Source organism: Kogia breviceps, chromosome 2 (assembly GCF_026419965.1).
Source record: "Kogia breviceps isolate mKogBre1 chromosome 2, mKogBre1 haplotype 1, whole genome shotgun sequence".
Lineage (NCBI taxonomy): Eukaryota > Metazoa > Chordata > Mammalia > Artiodactyla > Physeteridae > Kogia > Kogia breviceps.
The window spans coordinates 50,590,727-50,614,214 of record NC_081311.1 but is presented as its reverse complement, the minus strand read 5'-3'; the positions used below and the strand labels follow the sequence as shown (position 1 = coordinate 50,614,214).

At 44.5% G+C, this 23,488-nt stretch overlaps 1 protein-coding gene across 3 annotated transcripts in view; it reads right to left on the bottom strand.

Annotated features, from left to right (window-relative positions):
- Positions 1-3,370: 3,370 nt before the first annotated feature.
- GRID1 (glutamate ionotropic receptor delta type subunit 1) overlaps positions 3,371-23,488 on the bottom strand; it is a 679,656-nt gene continuing 659,538 nt past the window's right edge. For 2 of the 3 annotated variants that reach the window (XM_067025226.1, XM_059053916.2), the window contains exon 16: positions 3,371-6,507. In XM_067025226.1, the coding sequence (XP_066881327.1) occupies positions 6,079-6,507 (429 nt within the window). In that variant the 3' untranslated portion in view covers positions 3,371-6,078. The remainder of the gene's footprint in view (positions 6,508-23,488) is intronic. The other variant, XM_067025227.1, reaches the window with a different exon arrangement.

Genomic DNA, 23,488 nt, shown 5'->3' with positions numbered 1-23,488 from the left:
GACAGCGGGTGTGCTTCCTACCGAGGGAGAGCCAGATGCACTGGCAGGAATGTGTGCTCGAGACTCAGACGAGGAAATAGGCATCCCGGCACTATCACTTACCAGCTTGGGGACCATGCCTTTTTGAGTCTCACCTTCCCTTTCCACAAATTTTGGATAATAATTTTTACTTCGCAGCGCTGATCTGAGAATGAAAAGGCATTTGTATGCAAAGGGTAGAGTACAGTCCCTGAAACACTATACAGGCAGACCTCGTTTTATTGTATTTCACTTAACTTTATTGCACTTTGCAGATATTGCATTGGCTATCAATTAAAAGTTTGTGGCATCCCTGTGTCAAACACGTCTGTTGGCACCATTTTCCCAACAGCATTTGCTTACTTCGCGTCTCTGTGTCATATTTTGGTAATTCTCACAATATTTCAAATTTTGTCATGATTATTGTATTTGTTAGAGTGATCTGTGATCAGTGATCTTTGATGTCACTATTGCACTTTGATGTTATGACTCCCTGAAGGCTCAGATGATGGTTAGCATTTTTTAGCAATAAAGTATTTTTAATTAAGGTATGTACATTGCTTTCTTAGACAAAATACTATTGCACATTTAGTAGACTATAGTGTAAACATAACTTTTATATGCAATGGGAAATTCGTGTGACTTGTTTTATTGTGATAGTCACTTTAGTGCAGTGGTCTGGAACCAAACCTGCAGTATCTCTGAGGTCTGCCTATACCTCATGTCTATTCTTATATGGAAACAATTAGATGCCTTGGAGAATGCTTGAGATTTCTTTGCATATTTCAAGGATTTGGGTTGGAAATCCGAAGGATTTCAGAATAATGGTTTGGTTACAGTTCACTGCACACTGGGCCACTTGGCCAGAGAGAGGCCACTTTGCAGGAAATGCGTCTCCCTCCACAGCAGCTGATTGTAGAACACCACTTGGCTGATGGTTGCACTGAGACTGTGCACTGGGCAGAAAAGCTCTGAAATAGCCTCGTTCTTCCCTGGACTCTGTTTCCTAGATCTGAGGAGCAGGACCTGCTTCCATCACCTAAGTGCATTGCTGTGTGCTTTTAAACTCTATATGCCTGTGCCTGCAATGGTGAGTGTGTGTGCATGGACCTCAGTGTCCATGCATGAGCATGTGTATATGTGTACATGTGCCTGTGTACCCTTATTGTGTTTGTTGATAAGTCTCAGGTGGCTATTTTGTTTCCCTCTGAGCTTGGATACCTGGTTGTCCCTAGCAACTGTATGCTTGAATCTGCCAGCAACTGAGCCCTCCCAGAGACACATTTGATTGTTCACCCTGGTGTTCCCTCTTCCAGATCCTGGCCATTGACCATTGCAAATTTCTGTAGCAGGAGTTTTTTTCTTGCTGTGGAGAGACCCTCTCCTTTCTCTGGAGCTCAGCACCCAATATCAAGTTCCGAGGTCAGAAAATGAAAGCTAGAGGGAGGGTCTGACATCATTGACAATTGTCCCTTCCTCCCCTGTAGGAGGTGACTATTAGCTCACCTGATTTATCTGGAACGTGTGCACTTCTCTCATAAATAATCCCTCTGACTATATATCAATGGGAGGGGAAAAAAGACAATAATTAAAGTTATTGGCACAGGAAATTGTCACCTATCTGAAGTTTCCTGGTATGAAGGGTAAGAGTAATAAGGATCAAGCATAATTTCATTTATTAAAAGCAACTAATGGTATGAAATAAAATAATATTTCCTTTTTTTTTTGGTACACGGGCCTCTCACCGTTGTGGCCTCTCCCATTGCGGAACACAGGCTCCGGATGCGCAGGCTCAGCGGCCATGGCTCATGGGCCCAGCAGCTCCACGGCATGTGGGATCTTCCCGGACCGGGCACGAACCCGTGTCCCCTGCATCGGCAGGTGGACTCTCAACCACTGCGCCACCAGGGAAGCCCTAAAATAATATTTTAGATGTAAAACATGTCACATTAGGAACAGAAATTCTGTCTCTTTTATTGTGTTCATAACCAGGGAAGGTCAGTTAAAATATTTTGAAATTTTATCTAATCTTGTGTTGCCAAAGCTAGGAGAGCAAAACAAAGCTTTTGTTAAGACATAGATGCTAATTCATGAGCGCTCACCTGTGGGAGTGAAAGGTGAGTTTCTCTAGAAAGTTTCCTGCAATGAAGGCAGAGGCCCGTGAGTAAGTAACCCGTTAGTCTTGGAAGCATTGTCACACAGAGACCCAGGTTCTCCATGGGACCTTACCCACCCCTATGATGATAAAATGAGAAGGCACAGACCAGAGGAACGGAATATTCCTTCCATGTGTTCATGGCCTTTAGGGTCAGTGGTCTTTTCTTCCTTGATGTGTCCTTTGTCTTCTTTCAGCGCTTGAAAAGACAAGATTAAGTATGGAATTCATTTCACCTTGGCAAGATTTAGAAGGATCTAGAATTTAGGAACTGGGCAGCTTTTTCTTAAGAAAATAGAACCCTTTGGGATTCCTGTCCAGATCCATCTGTCTGTCCAGATGACCTGGGAATGCCTGAGGGTTCTCTGCCTCCCTGCCCCCAGCCTTTGGAGCCTGCACCCAACACTGGAGAAGCCTCTCATTGGTGTGGGGACAGAAGGTCAAGGGCCAGACAGGTTCCTTTCAGTGCCTAAAAGTTGAAAACTTGATCATGAAGACCAAACTCCTCAGGTCAGTCCTCTTTGGCCCAAGGCTGGCAGTGGAGCTGTTTCTCTTGCAAAGGCCTAAAAGTCAGAGGGGAACCTTGTGATGCAAAAGATAGGTCTGGAGAGCATATGAATCTGGAGGTCCAGGGCCCAGGCTGGTGATCCTGGGGCCGTAGACATGACTGGGCATATGGATGTTCACTGGAAAATGGTACCCACAGACCTTCTGAGGGCCAAATATTGAGAAGCCAAGCTGTGGGTCCTCAAAGAATGACAGACCCTTAGGCTGAAGGCCAAAGCACAAGGAAGCAACTTCTCCAAGGTCAGAGTGGATGTAGAGATGAGAGAAGAAACAAAGCCACCCAACTCTTAAAAGGATGTTCATTCGACAAGGCCATGGGAACACTTCTCTATGGAGTGTGGCCCAATTTTCTCCAAGGAGTTTTCCAAGAAGTCACATATCACAGGAAGCTGTTAGGTTAACCAAAGATTAGGATGACTTCTCAGCCTGCTCTCACATTGCTCCTCAGTCGGTGTGGGGGTGCTCTGTATACACACTGGATGAGGAGGGCATGCCTCCACCCCTAGGCGTGTCTGAGACCCATTTGGCCTACGAAGTTTCACTCACAACAGTCCACGCCAATGGGACAGAATCCAGCTGCTGCCCAGGAACAAGCAGATAGCCTTTCTTCCCCCACAGAAGAAGAGGATAGGTAGCAAAGTCAAGTTTTATTATTAAACAACTTTAATCCAAATGCTGATTATTATTTGCAGTGTCTGAAGGCACAAAATATACCTAAAATGTATGGAATAGTCTAAACAGAGTTATAAATCCAAAGAGCAAAGCGTGAAAAAAAGATACATTCTGAGCTGACACAGAAATCTGAGTTGGGAAGAATTTTTTTCTAGAGAATTTCCTTGAATATCAATCATTTCCCCTCATGCCAAGGATAGGAAATTTTTAAAAATAACATAAACATGGCAAAGAATGACACCATGAGGTGTTAATGTTTTTTTATCAGCAAAATACCTTTCCCTCAAAGATCCACTTGCTCTCATCCTCTCTCTCTCTCTCTCTCTCTCTCTCTCACACACACACACACACACACACACACACACACACACACACACACACACACAGACACACACACACACAATCTCTCACCTCTCTCTGACACCCATTCAAAGCAAACTGTCCAAGAAGATACCCATGGTACACCCCAGAAGACAGGTCATTTCAGGGAGAAAAACAAAAACAAAACCGAAAAAAACCAGACTTGGGTGTGAGATAAGGCAGTGAGACCAGAATTTGGTTAAAAAAATAGAGAAATATATATGAAAACTTGACCATCCAGGGCAGGACCCCTCAAAGTGCTGATGGAAAGAAAACGAAGCCCATCCTCCCTCAGGGTAAACATTGCCCACCTAAGCTTCCCCATCTGCGTGCACCCAGGTCTGGGCTCTACACGCTGTGATTGGAGAAATGTCAATGGATCTCCTTGGTAGCATGAATATCAGGCCATTCTCAGAATCCACAGATAAATAACATAATTATAAACACTCTCCTCCCCAGAGTGTTTTTCGCTGACTGTGTGATGCAGCCGCTCCTTACTGCTCAATCATATCACGCAGGACTCTGGGAAAGAAATCAATCCCAAGCTAGTTATCACCCTATAAATACATCTCTGGAGTAACTCCACAGTGCTATAGGAGAGGCAATCAATAGGACTTTGTATTTCTCCACGACCACTGATCCGAGCTCTTAGCCCCCTGATTACTGCTGGGAAAGGGAGCCCCACCCTTTTTGGTGCCAGATGTAGGCTGCGTTCACCACATTCTGGCAGGTTAGAAAAGCAGAATCACCTTTGTCTTCAGAAGAAGAGCTTGAAGGTACAGCTCACAGTACTCGAATTACTCTGCCCCTAGTGTTTTGCTTTGTTTTTGTTTTTTCCCCTCTCTAGTTCTATAGTTTAATTGCCCCAAAAAGGGCAATGGAGGGAGGCAGGGCTGTCAGGTTGTCTTCGGCTTAAGAAACAGAGTTTCCTAGCAGGTTCACCAGCTCAAGGATAGTACTGTGGATCTCAGAGACTATATGATGCCATCAGCCAGGAGGGCCCCTGCTATGGGCTACATCACAGCTTGAGGGTTTCTGGTCTGGAGAAGGTGGCAAGGCAGGGTATGAGGGCTCAGGCTGGGCTCCGGCCCTGTTTGGCAGACTGCCTGCAGTGTTTAAGACCCAGAGACATTCTTTTACTTTTGCGGCTACTTCCCTGGGAGCTGGGAATTACTTGTCTCCACATCACACAAAGTTACGCTGTTCTTTCTCTCAGAGCTAAGGCTTCCTCTTACCTGATCCAGCATGATCCCTTTGATCTACTCTGGGCACTCCCATCACCTAGAGCACTAGTCTGCTCACCTGGGGTACCTCCCTCCACTCCTCCAACAGGATCCTTTGACCTGAAACCACGGGTCTCACATCCAAGGGAATATCCTCCCCCTACCTGGCTTCTCATCCCCCCACCTCACCTGATCCACACATCACACCTCACATCTCCCTATCCCCACAGGCAAGGCCAAGCCCACCTCTGCCCAGTCTCCAGAGGAAATGATGGGACCTACCCTCCTTCTCCCAGATTCCATCACTTGTTGATTCTTCCAGTTAGGAAAAGAAAGTAAAACACAAGGCCAACAGGATAACCCTAGAGCATGTCGGCCTCAGAGCCCTCAGAGTCGGTTGCATTGGCCTGGGTGCTTCTCTTGGGTCCACAGCACACTGTGACATGCAGTAGGGTGACCAACAGGACTGTCCTGTGTCCTGGGAGCCTCCTCAGTCCCAGGCTGACTGGCACAGTTGATCTCCCTACAGCACAGGGACCCAGGGGTCGGACCAGTGCTGACTTGAGGCTCACCCTTTATCTACCCAAGAGGACTAAGGGGAACGAAGGGCCAGGAGCGGAGGAACATGGCAGGAAACCATGGGACAGGGCAGCAAGCAGCAATTGGGGCTCCTCTAAAGGGACTGGCTGCTTACCTTCCTCTCTCCGCCAGCAGGTGACATCCTTATCTGATCGCCCCTCCTGCCCTCGCCCTCAGAAAGGCCCAGGAACAGGGGGCTTCTTTGGCACTTCAGAATGATCACAAGTAATTTGCCTTTTTATTCATATAGAACAAAATTTACAAAGTCATTCATACAGTTTTTGTGTGGTTTTTTTTTTTTACTGACTTCGAAAATTGGGAATATTCAAAATACACTTTTACCCCACTCCATTCTGTCATTATTTACACATATATACAAGAAAAATGAAAGAGTCTCTGTGTGTGTGTGCACGTGTGTGTGTGTGGCTTGTGTTGTTGTTTTCTGGTATTAAAAAGCTCTGCTGGTCGGGTGGGTGGATGGGGGCAGGAGGGCAGGCGGCGCGATCAGATGGAGGTGCCGTGGGAGGTGTCCAAGGCCTCCGGAAGGACGCCTCCAGGCACGGGCTGGAAGGACATGGGGATGGGGGTCTTCACGGGGCTCTGGCGGAACAGCCCCCCGTTGGGCGACCTGTGTTTGCACTGCATGGAGGGCATGGTGGCCGAACTGCTCAGTGGCAGAGGCAGGTTGCTGCTGGGCCCTGACGAGAGTGTCCGGCCAGTGCCGTGGCTGCTTTGCTCCGGCAAGAAGGTGCTGACCGAGAGCTGTGTGTTCTGATACTCCCGCGCTGGCTCCAAGGCCTGGCTGGGAGCCAGGCCCCCCATCTCCAGGGCCGAGAGCTCAATGGACGCTGGGGAAATCTGCTTGTGAGCAATGTCTTCATCCATGAGGCTGTTCATGCGCCGATGGACCTGCTCCAGATTCACTTCTTTGTCCTGCAGGGAAAGCACAGGAGGGTCAGGCCAAGCCCTAACAGGAGCCCCGACTGGCTTTCTGAAAACTCTGGGAGGCTGGAGACCCCAGGCCTGTTCAGCCTGCTGGGCACTGGGTGAGCATGCCCCCATTTCCTCCCACCTCCCCTTAACTGCATGGCCAGCCTTGTTACCTGGGGTACCAGTAGCCTGGGACACTGCCCCCAGGTAGCAAAGACCCAGCAAGCACCTGCCCCCAACCCCTGCCCGTGCTCTGCTTAGAACAACTGTCACACCCAGAGGCAAGCCTTGGGAGAAGATGCTTTGAACAACTGGCGGAAACAGCAGAAGGATTCCCATGGGAATAAAAGGGAACTGGTCCTTGAGCTCCTAACGTGCCCCATGGATTTGCCATTTAGTGCTCACAACGCTCAAAAGACCTGGTGGGATCAACCCCACCTTACGCAAAAGGAGGCTTGGGTTCAGGAAGCTCAATGGCCTCCCAGATTCATAACCCCAGTGAGCGGTACAGGCAGCACAGGAAGCCTGGAGCATTCAAAATCTCCAGAGATACCAGGGAGGGGGCGTGTCCCCATCTGGAGTCTCATGGGGCTGGGGTCCTGGATGAGGATGGCGGGGTGGGATGGTGAGGGGAGAGACTTCCTCGGGGTCAGCTGACTTTTCTGTTATCATGAGGGTTTGAGGCTGCCGAGATAGGTGACCCTCACACACCTGACTCTTTCTCCACATGGTGCACGGCGTCAAGGAGGTTGTTTTGTTTGTTCAATTATCTATTTGCTTAAGAAAAGAAGCAGAACAAATATCACTGATATTTTGTCTACAGTGTCAGAATAAATCAAAGAGGCCAAACTACTTGAAATCTCCTTAAAGAAAAAGACCATGTAATCTACTTCCTCAGTTTCTTCCCAGTGACCTGGGGTACAAAACCAGGTGTCCCTGGAAGAGCCATGCCAGCCCCTCGGTGAAGTGTTAGAAGCTGCAGTCCTATCTTCAGGAGTATTAGTGCGGATGTGTCAGGCAAGGTTATGCCCACTGCTCACGCTTCCCTGTTGTCAAACTGCATGAGTAATACCAAGTCAAAGCTCTGCTCCAAGACACAGCATCACAGGCTGTCTCATGTCAACATCCACATAGCAGAGCAAGAAACCTGTCTCCTGCCCACCTTGCAGGGTTGTTAGAAATACCACGAAACGTAAAAGCCCTGAATGTACTTTCAAAAGAAAACAGGAGACACACAAATCCAAGGGCCATTCCACTGGCTGCTTTGGGCTCCTCTGAGGCTACTGGGAGAGGATATTCCCCAGCAAGAGGCAACCCTAAATAACTGGCGTGAGCTCCCCTCTCATAGGAGAGTACATGGGGTTGGTTAAGTTTCATCCCATTAAGTCTCATCCCAGCCTTTCTCAGGCAAGGAAGCTGTCTCTGCAGACCACTCCATTCTCCCAGTGCACCCTGGCGTGGAGAAGGCAGGACCACTGCTCTCTCCACAACTTAGGGCTTGGCTTCTGGCGGGACACCTGCTATCTTCCCCAGAACCTTTCCCAGAACAAGAAGACTGACAATACCCATACAACAATGAGGAACTCATTCGAGGCCAAGAGGAAACCTGAGGATAAGAAATCCAACTGGTTTGAGGGTGGAAGGCAATATGGGAAGTGGGTCATGTCATAATGGAAGCCACATCAGAAATCGTTGACATGGCCCCATGGGCAGAGCCAAGCTTCCAGCGATCTGAAGCCGAAGCTCAGCAGAGCTCAGCTCACCGTTGCTGGGAGACTAGCTCCAAGTTAGGGACACCTCTGGGTGGCAAGTATGACGGGTGAAATTGGGGGAAGTGGCTAGAGAGTACCAGGCCTTTACTTAGACTAAACATGGTGCATACAATGTCTTTCGCTGACTCCTTCAACAGTCTGTAAAATGTTTAGCAAACTAAATCCAAGTTCTCTTCTTAATTAAGTTACAGCAAGCATGGTTGATCCAGCTCTGTGCAACCTTGCTCTTTTCCCTGTATCATTTATATGCTTTGTTTCTATTCTTGAATATTAAACTATTTTTAATAGTTGTTAAACTGGTATATTAGGCACTGGCTGTTTTACTGCTATCAAGCATCAATTCTCCCTTCCCAAGAAGACCATGATTTATTTTCCTTGGGGGAATCACTTCTTCCCCACTAGATAACAGTTTGGCAGTGCCATGACTACCTGTAGCCAAAAGGCAGGACCATGACCCAGGTGAGGACAAGACAACTGGATCTGAATCCTGAACAAAGAGATAAAAGAGATAGAAGATGGCTGACAGTCCATCATGACAGCGGTAGTGCTTCAAGAAACTTTCTCCTCTGTGACCACCTCCTGGATTTTGCCTCCCAGCGCTCCAAACAAGCCTTGACTTCTGCTTATCACCCAGTATGCTTCTCCAGCCTTCTCATGGCTGCTGTGAGCTCCTGATAAGCTGCTGATGCACTCTTTCATGTGTGTCAGCCAAAGTCAGTGCCACAGCTGTGTTGGTAAATACTTGTATCTATGGGCTATTTTCATTTCAAAATACACGAAGGACAGAAGACAGGTACCAGAAAGCCTGTAGAAATAAGTAGTTTAAGAGTAGACTAATATGGAGTGGGAGGTGAGTGTCTTGGTCACAGCTGTGTTCACTCTGGATTCTGGCAGTTGAAGGAGAGGGCTTGGCCCCCTTTTTCATAGTCAATGGAACACTTGACCAGGACAAGTGTTCAGATGCTCCCCGTGTTTTGGGGGTCGACAGGTAGAGAGTGAGAACTTCCTGCCAAAGAAGGCCAGAGGGAGACAGAGAGTTGAGAGTAGGAGCAAAGTGAAAGGAGCCCTCTTACCTAATGCCAGGGAAACAGACATAAGGAAAGCTTTGTGGGAAGACTGACCAACCAAAATCTCCTGGAGAAATGGGAGCAAAAGAGGTCTCACCCTTCTGATGAAATCCTTCACCAGTGAAGGACAAGGGAGAGGAGGTTTGGGGGCAGTATTATAAAAGTGATAGGGCACAGGCATAATTATATAATAATCTAGCATAATTATCACAGCTCTGAGGGGTTGGCCAGGTAATATCAAAGCATCTAGAATAAAGACCAGCCCAGAGTGTGGATGTGGAGACAATCCGATACCCTAGAGAGCAGATTTTTGGAGGAAAGAACTTGAATAAATAGCATATTTTTTTTGTTTTTTTTAACATCTTTTTTCCCACTTATTATTAGCACTTTACATGAGGTGGAGAAAAAGGAGGATGAAATTTGCAGCCAAAGGTTGAGATTTGAGTCTGGCTTCTGCTAAGACACACAATCTATCTGGGCCTCCATTCTCTCCCCTATAACATGGCAGTTGTACTAAAATCTGCTTCCTAGGAGCCGGGTAAAGATCAGGGAACATGGTGAATATAAAAGCAAATGTTGTGATAACTGTACAAATATTTAACAATGTTAATAATATTTGCTGCTATTGATAAGACTGAAAAATAATTCCCTAATCTTGCATGCCCGACTCCTGAGGCTTTTCTGAGTTTCTTTTTTTATTTTGATTGTATCATTCCCTGTCATTAAAAAAAAAATTTTATTGTAATTTTTTATACAGTAGGTTCTTATTAGTTAACTATTTTATACATATTAGTGTATATATGTCAATCCCAATCTCCCAGCTCATCACACCACCACCCCACCACCACTTTCCCCCCTTGGCGTCCATACGTTTGTTCTCTACATCTGTGTCTCTATTTCTGCCTTGCGAGCCAGTTCACTGGTACCATTTTTCTAGAGTCCACATATATGAGTTCATATACGATATTTGTTTTTCTCTTTCTGACTTACTTCACTCTGTATGACAGTCTCTAGGTCCATCCACATCTCTACAAATGTCCCAATTTTGTTCCTTTTTAGGCTGAGTAATATTCCATTGTATATATGTACCACATTTTCTTTATCTATTCATCTGTCGATGGACATTTAGGTTGTTTCCATGACCTGGCTACTGTAAATAGTGCTGCAATGAATACTATGGTGCATGTGGCTTTTTGAATTGTGGTTTTCTCTGGATATATGCCCAGGAGTGGGATTGCTGGGTCATATGATAATTCTATTTTTAGTTTTTTAAAGAACCTCCATACTCTACTCCATAGTGGCTGTATCAATATACATTCCCACCAACAGTGCAAGAGGGTTCCCTTTTCTCCACACCTTCTCCAGCATTTGTTGTTTGTAGATTTTCTGATGATGCCCATTCTAACTGGTGTGAGGTGATACCTCACTGTAGTTTTGATTTGCATTTCTCTAATAATTAGTGATGTTGAGCAGCTTTTCATGTGCCTCTTGGCCATCTGAATGTCTTCTTTGGAGAAATGTCTATTTAGATCTTCTGCCCATTCTTGGATTGGGTTGTTTGTGTTTTTAATATTGAGCTGCATGAGCTGTTTATATGTTTTGGAGATTAATCGTTTATCCATTGATTTGTTTGCAAATATTTTCTCCCATTCTGAGGCTTGTCTTTTCATCTTGTTTGTAGTTTCCTTTGCTTTGCAAAAGCTTTTACGTTTCATTAGTTCCCATTTGTTAATTTTGGTTTTTATTTCCATTCCTCTAGGAAGTGGATCAAAAAAGATCTTGCTCTGATTTATGTCAAAGAGTGTTCTTCCTAAGTTTTCCTCTAAGAATTTTATAGTGTCTGGTCTTACCTTTAGGCCTCTAATCCATTTTGAGTTTATTTTTGTGTATGGTGTTAGGGATTGTTCTAAGTTCATTCTTTTACATGTAGCTGTCCAGTTTTCCCAGCACCACTTATTGAAGAGGCTGTCTTTTCTCCATTGTATATCCTTGCCTCCTTTGTTATACATGAGTTGACCATAGGTGCGTGGGTTTATCTCCGGGCTTTGTATCCTGTTCCATTGATCTATATTTCTGTTTTTGTGCCAGTACCATACTGTCTTGATTACTGTAGCTCTGTAGTATAGGCTGAAGTCAGGGAGTCTGATTCCTCCTGCTCCGTTTTTTTTCCCTCAAGACTGCTTTGCTATTCTGGGCCTTTTGTGTCTCCATACAAATTTTAAGATTTTTTTGTTCTAGTTCAGTAAAAAATGCCATTGGTAATTTGATAGGGATTGCATCGAATCTGTAGATTGCTTTGGGTAGTATAGTCATTTTCACAATATTGATTCTTCCAATTCAAGAACATGATGTATCTCTCCATCTGTTGGTATCATCTTTAATTTCTTTCAACAGTGTCTTATAGTTGTCAGCATACAGGTCTTTTGTCTCCCTAGGTAGGTTTATTCCTAGGTATTTTATTCTTTTTGTTGCAATGGTAAATGGGAGTGTTTCCCTCATTTCTCTTTCAGATTTTTCATCATTAGTGTATAGGAATGCAAGAGATTTCTGTGCATTAATTTTGTATCCTGCAACTTTACCAAATTCATTGATTAGCTCTAGTAGTTTTCTGGTAGCATCTTTAGGATTCTCTATGTATAGCATCATGTCATCTGCAAACAGTGACAGTTTTACTTCTTCTTTTCCATTTGTATTCCTTTTATTTCTTTTTCTTCTCTGATTGCCATGGCTAGGACTTCTAAAACTATGTTGATTAATAGTGGCAAGAGTGGACATCCTTGTCTTGTTCCTGATCTTAGAGGAAATGCTTTCAGTTTTTCACCACTAAGAATGATGTCTGCTGTGGGTTTGTCATCTATGGCCTTTATTATGTTGAGGTAGATTCCCTCTATGCCTACTTTCTGCAGGGTTTTTATCGTAAATGGGTGTTGAATTTTGTCAAAAGCTTTTTCTCCATCTATTAAGATGATTCCATGGTTTTTATTCTTCAGTTTGTTCATATGGTGTATCACATTGATTTGCATATATTGAAGAATTCTTGCATCCCTGGGATAAATCCCACTTGATCATGGTGTATAATCCTTTTAATATGCTGTTGGATTCTGTTTGCTAGTATTTTGTTGAGGATTTTTGCATCTATATTCATCAGTCTGTAATTTTCTTTTATTGTAGTATCTTTGTCTGGTTTCGGTATCAGCATGATGGTGGCTTCATAGAATGAGTTTGGGAGTGTTCCCTCCCCTGAAAGTTTTTGGAAGAGTTTGAGAAGGATGGATGTTAGCTCTCCTCTAAATGTTTGATACAATTCACCTGTGACGCCATCTGGTCCTGGACTTTTGTTTGTTGGAAGATTTTTAATCACAGTTTCAACTGCATTACTTGTGATTAGTCTCCTCATATTTTCTATTTCTTCCTGGTTCAGTCTTGGAAGGTTATACCTTTCTAAGAATTTGTCCATTTCTTCCAGGTTGTCCATTTTATTGGCATAGAGTTGCTTGTAGTAGTCTCTTATGATGCTTTGTATTTCTGTGGTGTCCGTTGTAATTTCTCCTTTTTCATTTCTAGTTTTATTGATTTGAGTCCTCTCCCTCTTTTTCTTGATGAGTCTGGCTAAAGGTTTACCAATTTTGTTTATCTTCTCAAAGAACCAGCTTTTAGTTTTATTGATTTTTGCTATTGTTTTGTTTCTATTTCATTTATTTCTGCTCTGATCTTTATGATTTCTTCCCTTCTGCTAACTTGGGGTTTTCTTTGTTCTTTCTCTAGTTCCTTTAGGTGTAAGGTTAGATTGAGATTTTTCTTGTTCCTTGAGGTAGCCTTCTTTGCTATAAACTTCCTTCTTAGAACTGGTTTTGCTGCATCCCATAGATTTTGGATCGTTGTGTTTTCATTGTTATTTGTGTTTGTCTCTAGGTATTTTTAAATTTCCTCTTTGATTTCTTCAGTGACCTCTTGGTTATTTAGTACCATATTGTTTAGCCTCCATGTTTTTGTGTTTTTTACGGTTTTTTCCCTGTAATTCATTTCTAATCTCACAGAGTTGTGGTCAGAAAAGATGCTTGATATGATTTCAGATTTCTTAAATTTACCAAGGCTTGATTTGTGACCCAAGATGTGAATCCTGGAGAATGTTCCATGTGCACTTGAGAAGAAAGTGTAATCTGCTGTTTTTGGATGGAATGTCCTATAAATATCAATTAAATCTATCTGGACTATTGTGTCATTTAAAGCTTGTGTTAGCTTATTAATTTTCTGTCTGGATGTTCTGTCCATTGGTATAAGTAAGATGTTAGAGTTCCTCACATTTACTGTGTTACTGTCAATTTCCTCTTTTATAGCTGTTAGCATTTGTCTTAGGTATTGAGGTGCTCCTATTTTGCGTGCATATATATTTAAATTGTTTTATCTTCTTCTTGGATTGATCCCTTTATATCATTACGTAGTGTCCTTTCTTGTCTCGTGTAACATTCTTTATTTTAAAGTCTATTTTATCTGATATGAGTATTGCTACTCCAGCTTTCTTTTGATTTCCATTTTCATGGAATACCTTTTTCCACCTCTTCACTTTCAGTCTGTATGTGTCCCTAGATCTGAAGTGGGTCTCTTGTAGACAGCCTATAGATGGATCTTGTTTTTGTATCCATTCAACAACCCTGTGCCTTTTGGTTGGAGCATTTAATCCATTCACATTTAAGGTGATTATTGATATGCATGTTCCTATTACCATTTTCTTAATTGCTTGGGGTTTGTTTTTGTAGGTCCTTTTCTTCTCCTGTGTTTCCGACTTAGAGAAGTTCCTTTAGCATTTGTTGTAGAGCTGGTTTGGTGGTGCTGAATTCTCTTAGCTTTTGCTTGTCTGTAAAGCTTTTGATTTCTCCATTGAATCTGAATGAGATCCTTGCCAGGTAGAGTAATCTTGGTTGTAGGTTCTTTCATCACTTTAAATATATTGTGTCACTCCCTTCTGGCTTGTAGAGTTTCTGCTGAGAAATCAGCTGTTAACCTTATGGGAGTTCCCATGTATGTTGTCATTTTTCCCTTCTTGCTTTTAATAATTTTTCTTTGTCTTTAATTTTTGTCAATTTGATTACTTGATTTGATTACTTCATGGACTTGGGTGGCTATTTCCTTTCCCATGTTAGGGAAGTTTTTGACTATAATCTCTTCAAATATTTTCTCTGGTCCTTTCTCTCTCTCTTCTCCTTCTGGGACTCCTATAATGAGAATGTTGGTGCACTTAATGTTGTCCCAGAGGTCTCTTAGGCTGTCTTCATTTCTTTTCATTGTTTTTTCTTTATTCTGTTCCATAGCAGTGAATTCCACCATTCTGTCTTCCAGGTCACCTCTCTGTTCTTCTGCCTCAGTTATTCTGCTATTGATTCCTTCTAGTGTATTTTTCACTTCAGTTATTGCATTGTTCATCTCTGTTTGTCTTTAATTCTTCTAGGTCTTTGTTAAACATTTCTTGCATCTTCTCCATCTTTGCCTCAATTCTTTTCCGAGGTCCTGGATCATCTTCATTATCATTATTCTGAATTCTTTTTCTGTAAGGTTGCTTATCTCCACTTCATTTAGTTGTTTTTTGGGGGTTTCATCTTGTTCCTTCATCTGGTACATAGTCCTCTGCCTTTTCATTTTGTCTATTTTTTTGTGAATGTGGTTTTCATTCCACAGGCTGCAGGACTGTAGTTCTTCTTGCTTCTGCTGTCTGCCCTCTGGTGGATGAGGCTATCTAAGAGGCTTGTGAAAGCTTCCTGATGGGATGAACTGGGGATGGGTAGAGGTGGGTGTTGCTCTGGTGGGCAGAGCTCAGTAAAACTTTAACCTGCTTGTCTGCTAATGGGTGGGGCTGGGTTCCCTCCCTGTTGGTCATTTGGCCGGAGGCAACCTAGCACTGGAGCCTACCCAGCTCTTTGGTGTGGTTAATGGCAGCCTCCAGGAGGGCTCACGCTAAGGAGTACTTCCCAGAACTTGCACTGCCAGTGTCCTTGTCCCTGTGGTGAGCCACAGCCACCCCCCACCTCTGCAGGAGACCCTCTAACACTAGCAGATAGGTCTGGTTCATTCTCCTGTGGGGTCACTCCTCCTTCCCCTGGGTCCTGATGCACACACTACTTTGTATGTGCCCTCCAAGAGTGGTGTCTCTGTTTCCCCTAGTCCTGTCAAGTTCTTGACATGAAATCCTGCTAGCCTTCAAAATCTGATTCTCTGGGAATTCCTACTCCCGTTGCTGGACCCCCAGCTTGGGAAGCCTGATGTGGGGCTCAGAACCTTCACTGCAGTGGGTGGACTTCTGTGGTATAATTGTTGTCCAGTTTGTGAGTCACCCACCCAGTGGTTATGCGATTTGATTTTATTGTGTTTGCGCCCCTCATACCATCTCATTGCAGCTTCTCCTTTGTCTTTGGATGTGGGGTATCTTTTTCAGTGAGTTCCAGTGTCTTCCTGTCAATGATTGTTCAGCAGTTAGTTGTGATTCTGGTGTTCTCGCAAGAGGGAGTGAGAGCACGTCCTTCTACTCTGCCATCTTGAACCAATCTAAGATGGCTTTCTTAAGTGCAGTCTTTTCCCAAGATGGTTGCCTGCTCTCCTCCGCCTGGAAGTCCTCTCTCTCTGATCTCTTCCTTGAATAAATAGCATTTTTAAATCCATATTTTTTCTTGCCTCCAGTTAAGGACAAATGAATCAGTCCAAGAAGGGCTGCAAAGCTGTGCAGTGGGTCTCATCTTCCACTGAGGTTATTCATTAGCCTGTAACCTCTCCTCATCGGGACACAGAGAAAATGTCCATAGCCATTGAAGAAACTTTCCAAGGAGACCTTCCTACTCCAAATGGCAGTCAAGAAACCCATCCTCTCCACACCAGTGGGACCTCATTCTATTCAAAATCTATTACTGCTGGTCGATCCAACACAAAATCAAACCTGGGAAAAAGAGGATGCCATCATAAGCTTCCTACATTGGTTGTTTAACCGCATAAGAAAATGAGTAGAACTAAGCCAAATACCTCCTTATCCTCTCTGAAAAACACATGCAGCCCATTTCTGAGTCTCCCAATATGTCACATTAGGTGTCTATTTAGGGGGCCAGAGCTGAAGTGCAGAGGATTGGAAAAAACCACCTTCTTTGGAAACTCTGTCTTGGATCAGATTGAGCACACATCAGTCATTTCTGGTGGCCCCCTGTCCAAGGAAGTAGGAGGCAGACATAATCCACCTGCTCAAGAAAAGAGGCAGGAGTGATTTGAATAATTATCTATATTTTAGACAAAATGGGGCATTCTATTATGTTATGCAAATTCAAATAATGGACTTTTTAATGTATACTACATCAGTCTACATCCTCATTATATCAAGGTTTCAGTGTTCAACCAGGTAATGACAGCTGTGGAAAGAGACTTGGAAGCTTGCTGCTGCATTCATTAATTTACTGTAAGTAACTGACCTAGTTAAACAGCCCTGAATATGACATAAAATTCATTGATGGTGTTTATCCATGAATCGGCTGAATTCCAGTTCTGTGTTTCTTACCTCATATTAAACATGACAACATATGCAACAACAAAGGTTACTGGAGACCCTCTTCCAGCTATTGTCTTGCAGAGAGATAAAGTTCTGTAACTGAGCCTCTGTTCACCAACATGGAAATAAGACACTGTACTGGAAAACAGTAATTAACTAAACTATCATCTTTGCAACAGCCCGTTCCAGGTGGGACTCATTAGAACTGAGTTTGTTTGGAGTCCAATGGCTCCTACTTTAAGTTAGGCAGGAACAAAATGGAATGAGGGGGCTTCCCTGGTGGCGCAGTGGTTGAGAGTCTGCCTGCCGATGCAGGGGATACGGGTTTGTGCTCCAGTACGGGAAGATCCCACATGCCACGGAGCGGCTGGGCCCGTGAGCCATGGCTGCTGGGTCTGTGCGTCCGGAGCCTGTGCTCCGCAACAGGAGAGGCCACAACAGTGAGAGGCCCATGTACCACAAAAAAAAAAAAAAAAAAAAAAAAAAGGAATGAGGGACTTCCCACCTGACAGGGATGGTTGTAGGAGGTAATCTTCTATTACCGCAGACCAACCAGGTAGTAAATAAGACCCAACTGGCTGGGAGAAACACCATCAACATGATCTTCTAAAGTGTTGCTCCAAAGAATTGCTCCAACCCAAAGGGCTGGCCTGGGGATCTGAGAGTAACAGTCGGGTATGAGCAAAGAAGCTGAACTTTAAGCCAATGAAGTGGTCTCAGGGGAGGAGATGGGCAGTATTTCAGAACGTTAGAGAAAGAGTTCTGATGAGCTTATTTGCAGATTTTGTAGGGGCAGACAAGGAAAGGAGGGAGCTTACAGACACCTCCCATCATACGTGGTAGCAGCAGGTACACATGGGGTGGAGAGATTTGCTCACGGTTACACAATTCTATGGTAAGTGGAGCACCAGGATGAGAGCTTGTGTCTACCCGGTTCCAAAACCTGAGCTCTTTTCCATTCATTTTCCCCTTGGAATGATGGTGTAGACCACTGGTTTTCGACTTTGACAGGATATCAGAAGCACATGAGGAGCTTCTAGAAATTACATTTGTCCAGATCTGCCTAATATGACCCTTTGGGGAATGGGGCCCAAGCATCTGTATTTCTAAAAAGCTCCAGAATGAATCACCTCTGATGTGCAGCCAGAATTGAAAGCCATTGATCCAGCTGCAATAGTTCCACAACAATTTAACATTAATAACATTTTCTTTATAGGATCCTAGACTGGTTCATTCATTCAATAAACACTTTCGAGCTTCTACTACCAGAGGAGCTAATGTTCTTCGTGAAGCATCCATCTTGGTCCCTGGCACATAGAAGGTGCTCAATAGTTTGTATTCATCACCCCTTAATAGGTCCCACCATTCCAGAAACTGAGCAAAGTGATAGGAATGCAGAGGTGGAGAAGAGCCAGCGGACTCAAAGCAGAGATAGGCAGATAAACCACTAGTGGCAATTTGGAATCCCACCCAACACTCAATCCTGAGTGTTTACACGGGGAGGTAAGAAGGCCCATGGAGATAGGCAAGGGAGGTTTTACAGAGTGGGGTGACATCTGAGCTGGTTTTGAGCTACACGCTGGTGTATGGTAAGTGTTCAGTGCCTTCTTACTGAAAGGCCCTGAGTGAAGGGCTGAAACACGCACTCACTGTCTTTACCCTCATGCCCAGGGATCTGATATCAGCATTGTAGCCATTGGGCCAGGATCCGTTTTCAGCAGAAGCTCTGAACCCCTCCGGCTTAGGACTAACCCTAATCCTAACCCCTCTGGGGTTCAGAGGATGTAAATGCCTAGCTAGGAGCCAGGATCCTGGCTCAGGCAAAGGATCACTGGTCTACACTCTTCATCCGCAAACCATCTGGAAAAGCTAAGTAGGAACCCCTGCTCCTGCACACTCCTGATATAAGGCCCAGTGGCAGACACATCATTCCTCTCCCAGTTCTGCCCCTGCTATTTCTGAGTCCCGTTTCTCCAGGGATAGGGATACCTTCCTCAAATGTTGTTGAAGAGAATCAGGGGAGTTAAGAAGATAACATGGGAACCTGAGAATCATGTTGGGGGCCTTGGAAAAAAACAAAAAAAGACCCGGGTTCAGCTCTGAATCCATGGGGTGGGGCTTGTGAATCCATAATTCTAACAGTGCTGCAGAGGCAGATTCCAGGCCTGGTTTGGGAAGGCTTCTTAATCTCTCCCCATCTGAGAAGCAACAACAGTGGTGGTGGTGATGACTATGACAATGACAACGACCAGACCAGCTGCCATGTTGTGAGCTGGCCTATGGAGAGGGCCATGTGCAAAGATGTCAATGATGGCCTCTGGCCAACAGCCAGTGAGGACATGAGGCCCTTCAGTCCAATGGCCCATAAGGAACTGAATCCTGACCACAAAAACAACCATGTGAGTGAGCTTGGAAGTGGATCTGTCCCCAGTATAGCCTTCAGATGAGACCCCCAGCCCTGGTCAATAACTTGATTGCATCCTTGTGAGAGACCTTGAGACAGAAGACCCAGCTAAGCTATGCTTCCATTTCTGACCCAAACTCTGAAATAATAAATATTTTACGTTTTAAGAAAAAAAAAGAAGATAACATGTACTTTTCCTGGCACAGAGAAGGTGCCCTAAGATGTGACTCCTTCCTGCAGCCCTTTCTGCCCATCACAAGGTCCTTGGGAGGAAGCAGCCCCTTGGCCACCATTCAACAAAAGCGTTCCCATGGGTCAGCTGCTACTTAGGGCAATTTACACACCGTCCCTTGTTGAACCTCAGAGTGACACTGTGGGGTCAGCATAAATGAAGAGGGCAAAGGTGCAGGAGAGAAAGTCTCTACGTGGAGTTGAAGAAGCGCTGGAGGATGGAGGCAGGGAAAGGTGTACATTTGAGGGGAGTGTCCTTAGCAACAAATCTCCCATGGAGCACAGGAGTGTGTTGTGGGCGTTTGCAGACAGAAGCTGGACCACTGGCCAGAACAGAGGGGCTTGGCTGCTGCTTCACCCCTGCTGCCTGGCCACCCCGGCCTCTGTCAGCCCCTGACAGAGGACGCAGAGACTGGGGAAGGGCAGGCAAGGCAGGAAGCAACAAGAATTCCAAGCTCCCAGCCTAGTGACAAACGATTCATCCCTCACTTCTCATGTCATCTCCCATTTGTGCAGTTCTCATCTTTATTTCATGAATATTTTATTCTCAGAGCAATGGCTCCACTTTCCCCATAAATCCAGAGGGTGGCTCTTTACTGCAACTGTGGAGCGGGATGCACTCACCTGCATTGGGTAACTACATAATCGTCTGATTCCTTAGAAAAAATATGACCTCAAATCCACATGAATATTAAGAGTTTGAACGCACATTACTACTCTTCCCTAAGTAGGTGTCTAAACTCTGAAGACGTCGCAGCATAAGCTGTTAAATACGACTTAGGACTACACCCAAAGACAGGCTTCTGGCTCTTAAGAAATACGGACAATGGCCCCAAATGAAGCATTCTCAGCTCAAGCAGACACTCTCACCTAATTGCAAATGCTGCTCCATAAAATACAGGCAACCAGTAATACAAAGCCGTTCTGGATTAAATACCATCATTATTTGTCAAAGGTTTTCAATACATGCTTCTAAAATCTGTTGTTTCAACCCCTTTCCTGGCTCCTATTCCCTATGTGATGAGGTATAAACCCCTTGGCCTGGCATCTCAGTCCTTCAGAGCAAGTCTCTGCTTTGCACTCCACCCTCCTCTACTCCCATCTCCTTGCTGATGCCCCAGAGCTCCAGGAGATGTGATGACTTTGTCTACCCTGTGCTGGTCACCCTGCCCCAAAGCAAGCTCCAGTCTCCTCCAGCTCAAGGATTAGTACCAATCCTTCAACACTCAGTTCCAACAAGCCCAAGCCCCAGGAACTCTTCACTAACCAGTATCCCTACCCTCTGTGACCCCACCATGTCCCAGCTGGGCTGGGTGCCCCTGAGCCCTTGATGGAAACTGTGGCTCATTCTAGGGTGGCCATGATCAACGGATGACGGAGACCACTTGCCTGACCTCTCTGCCATGTATGCCCATGTAGAGCTAAGCCACCTAAGGACAGGAACTATGTCCTTACAGGCATACTGACTAATGAAATAAGGAAAGGAAGGGAGAAATTTCATTTGAAAAGCAGAAACCTATAAAAACAGGAAAAAGATGGAAGAGTTCTTCCTTTTACCGTGTAACACCCAAAAGGGCTGGAGGAAAGGCAGCTACTGTGTTTTATTCAACCCGCCTCTACATCAACTCTCATTCCTATCCAGAAGCAGGCCGGCATCCCCAGGCAGAGAGTTCCACATTTTCTAAGCAGGAATACTGTATTTCATTCTCTTGTGCCTGAGATCCTGGGCTTATGTAGAAGCCAAAAAGGAAGCTAGGAGGCTTTCCAGACAAGAAGGGAGCTGTTCCTCTCAGCAAGGTCATCCCTTGGTCTCCTGGTCTTTCTCTCTTTTTGCCTCTGTCTTCTATGTCTCTCCAGTGATTCCCCCACAACTCTCTCACACACATACACAGCCCCTTTAACAATTCATTCTGGGCTGTCCAGGCTGGACCGGGCGTTAGATACTGAACCAGGGGATGTGAAGAGACAATGACTGGAAGCAACAAGGATGGACCCACAAGGGACAATCTGGGTCTGAGCCTGTGTCCCCTGGTCTCCACACTGCCCGCAGCAGTCCAGAATGGTGTCTCCATGACAGTGCAATGCTCACCCAGCTGGAAAAGCTGTCCTCCTCCCTTAATCAAAGGGACATTTGTATAGAGGGACATTTGCCATAAACTTCATTGAAGATTTTCCAGTAGCAAAAGAAGCTTGGCAATCTTGAGAAACAAAAATGGAGCTGGAGGAATCAGGCTCCCTGACTTCAGACTATACTACAAAGCTACAGTTATCAAGACAGTATGGTACTGGCACAAAAACAGAAATATAGATCAAAGGAACAGGATAGAAAGCCCAGAGATAAACCTAGGCACATACGGTCACCTTATCTTTGATAAAGGAGGCAAGAATATACAGTGGAGAAAAGACAGCCTCTTCAATAAGTGGTGTTGGGACAACTGGACAGCTACATGTAAAAGAATGAAATTAGAACACTCCCTAACACCACACACAAAAATAAACTCAAAATAGATTAAAGACCTAAATGTAAGGCCAGACACCAACAAACTCTTAGAGGAAAACATAGGCAGAACATTCTATGACATAAATCACAGCAAGACCCACCTCCTAGAGAAATGGAAATAAAAACAAAAATAAACAAATGGGACCTAATGAAACTTAAAAGCTTTTGCACAGCAAAGGAAACCATAAACCAGACCATAAACCCTCAGAATGGGAGAAAATATTTGCAAATGAAGCAACTGACAAAGAATTAATCTCCAAAACATACAAGCAACTCATGTAGCTCAATAACAAAAAAAAACAAACAACCCAATCCAAAAATGGGCAGAAGACCTAAACAGACATTTCTCCAAAGAAGTTATACCAACAAACACATTGCCAACAAACACATGAAAGAATGCTCAACATCATTCATCATTAGAGAACTGCAAATCAAAACTACAATGAGATATCATCTCACACCGGTCAGATTGGCCATCATTAAAAAATCTAGAAACAGGGCTTCCCTGGTGGCGCAGTGGTTGAGAATCCGCCTGCCAATTCAGGGAGCACGGGTTTGTGCCCCGGTCCGGGAAGATCCCACATGCCGTGGAGCGGCGGGGCCCGTGAGCCATGGCCGCTGAGCCTGCACGTCCGGAGCCTGTGCTCCGCAACGGGAGAGGCCACAGCAGTGAGAGGCCCGCGTACCACAAAAAAAAAAAAAAAAAAAAAAAAATCTAGAAACAATAAATGTTGGAGAGGGTGTGGAGAAAAGGGAACCCTCTTGCACTGTTGGTGGAAATGTAAATTGATACAGCCACTATGGAGAACAGTATGGAGGTTCCTTAAAAAACTACAAATAGAATTACCATATGACCCAGCCATCCCACTACAGGGCATATACCCTGAGAAAACCGTAATTCAGAAAGAGTCATGTACCAAAATGTTCATTGCAGCTCTATTTACAATAGCCAGGACATGGAAGCAACCTAAGTGTCCATCGACAGATGAATGGACAAAGATGTGGCACATATATACATACAATGGAATATTACTCAACCATAAAAAGGAATGAAACTGAGTTATTTGTAGTGAGGTGTATGGACCTAGAGACTGTCATACACAGTGAAGTAAGTCAGAAAGAGAAAAACAAATAGTGTATATTAACACATATATGTGGAATCTAAAAAAAAAAAAAAAGAAAAAAAATAGTCAGAAGAACCTAGGAGCAAGACGGGAATAAAGATGCAGACCAACTAGAGAATAGACTTGAGGATATGGGGTAGGGGAAGGGTAAGCTGGGACAAAGTGAGAGAGTGGCATGGACATATATACACTACCAAACGTAAAATAGATAGCTAGTGGGAAGCAGCCGCATAGCACAAGGAGATCAGCTTTGTGCTTTGTGACCACCTAGAGGGGTGGGATAAGGAGGGTGGGAGGGAGGGAGACACAAGAGGGAAGACATATGGGGACATATGTATATGTACAACTGATTCACTTTGTTATAAAG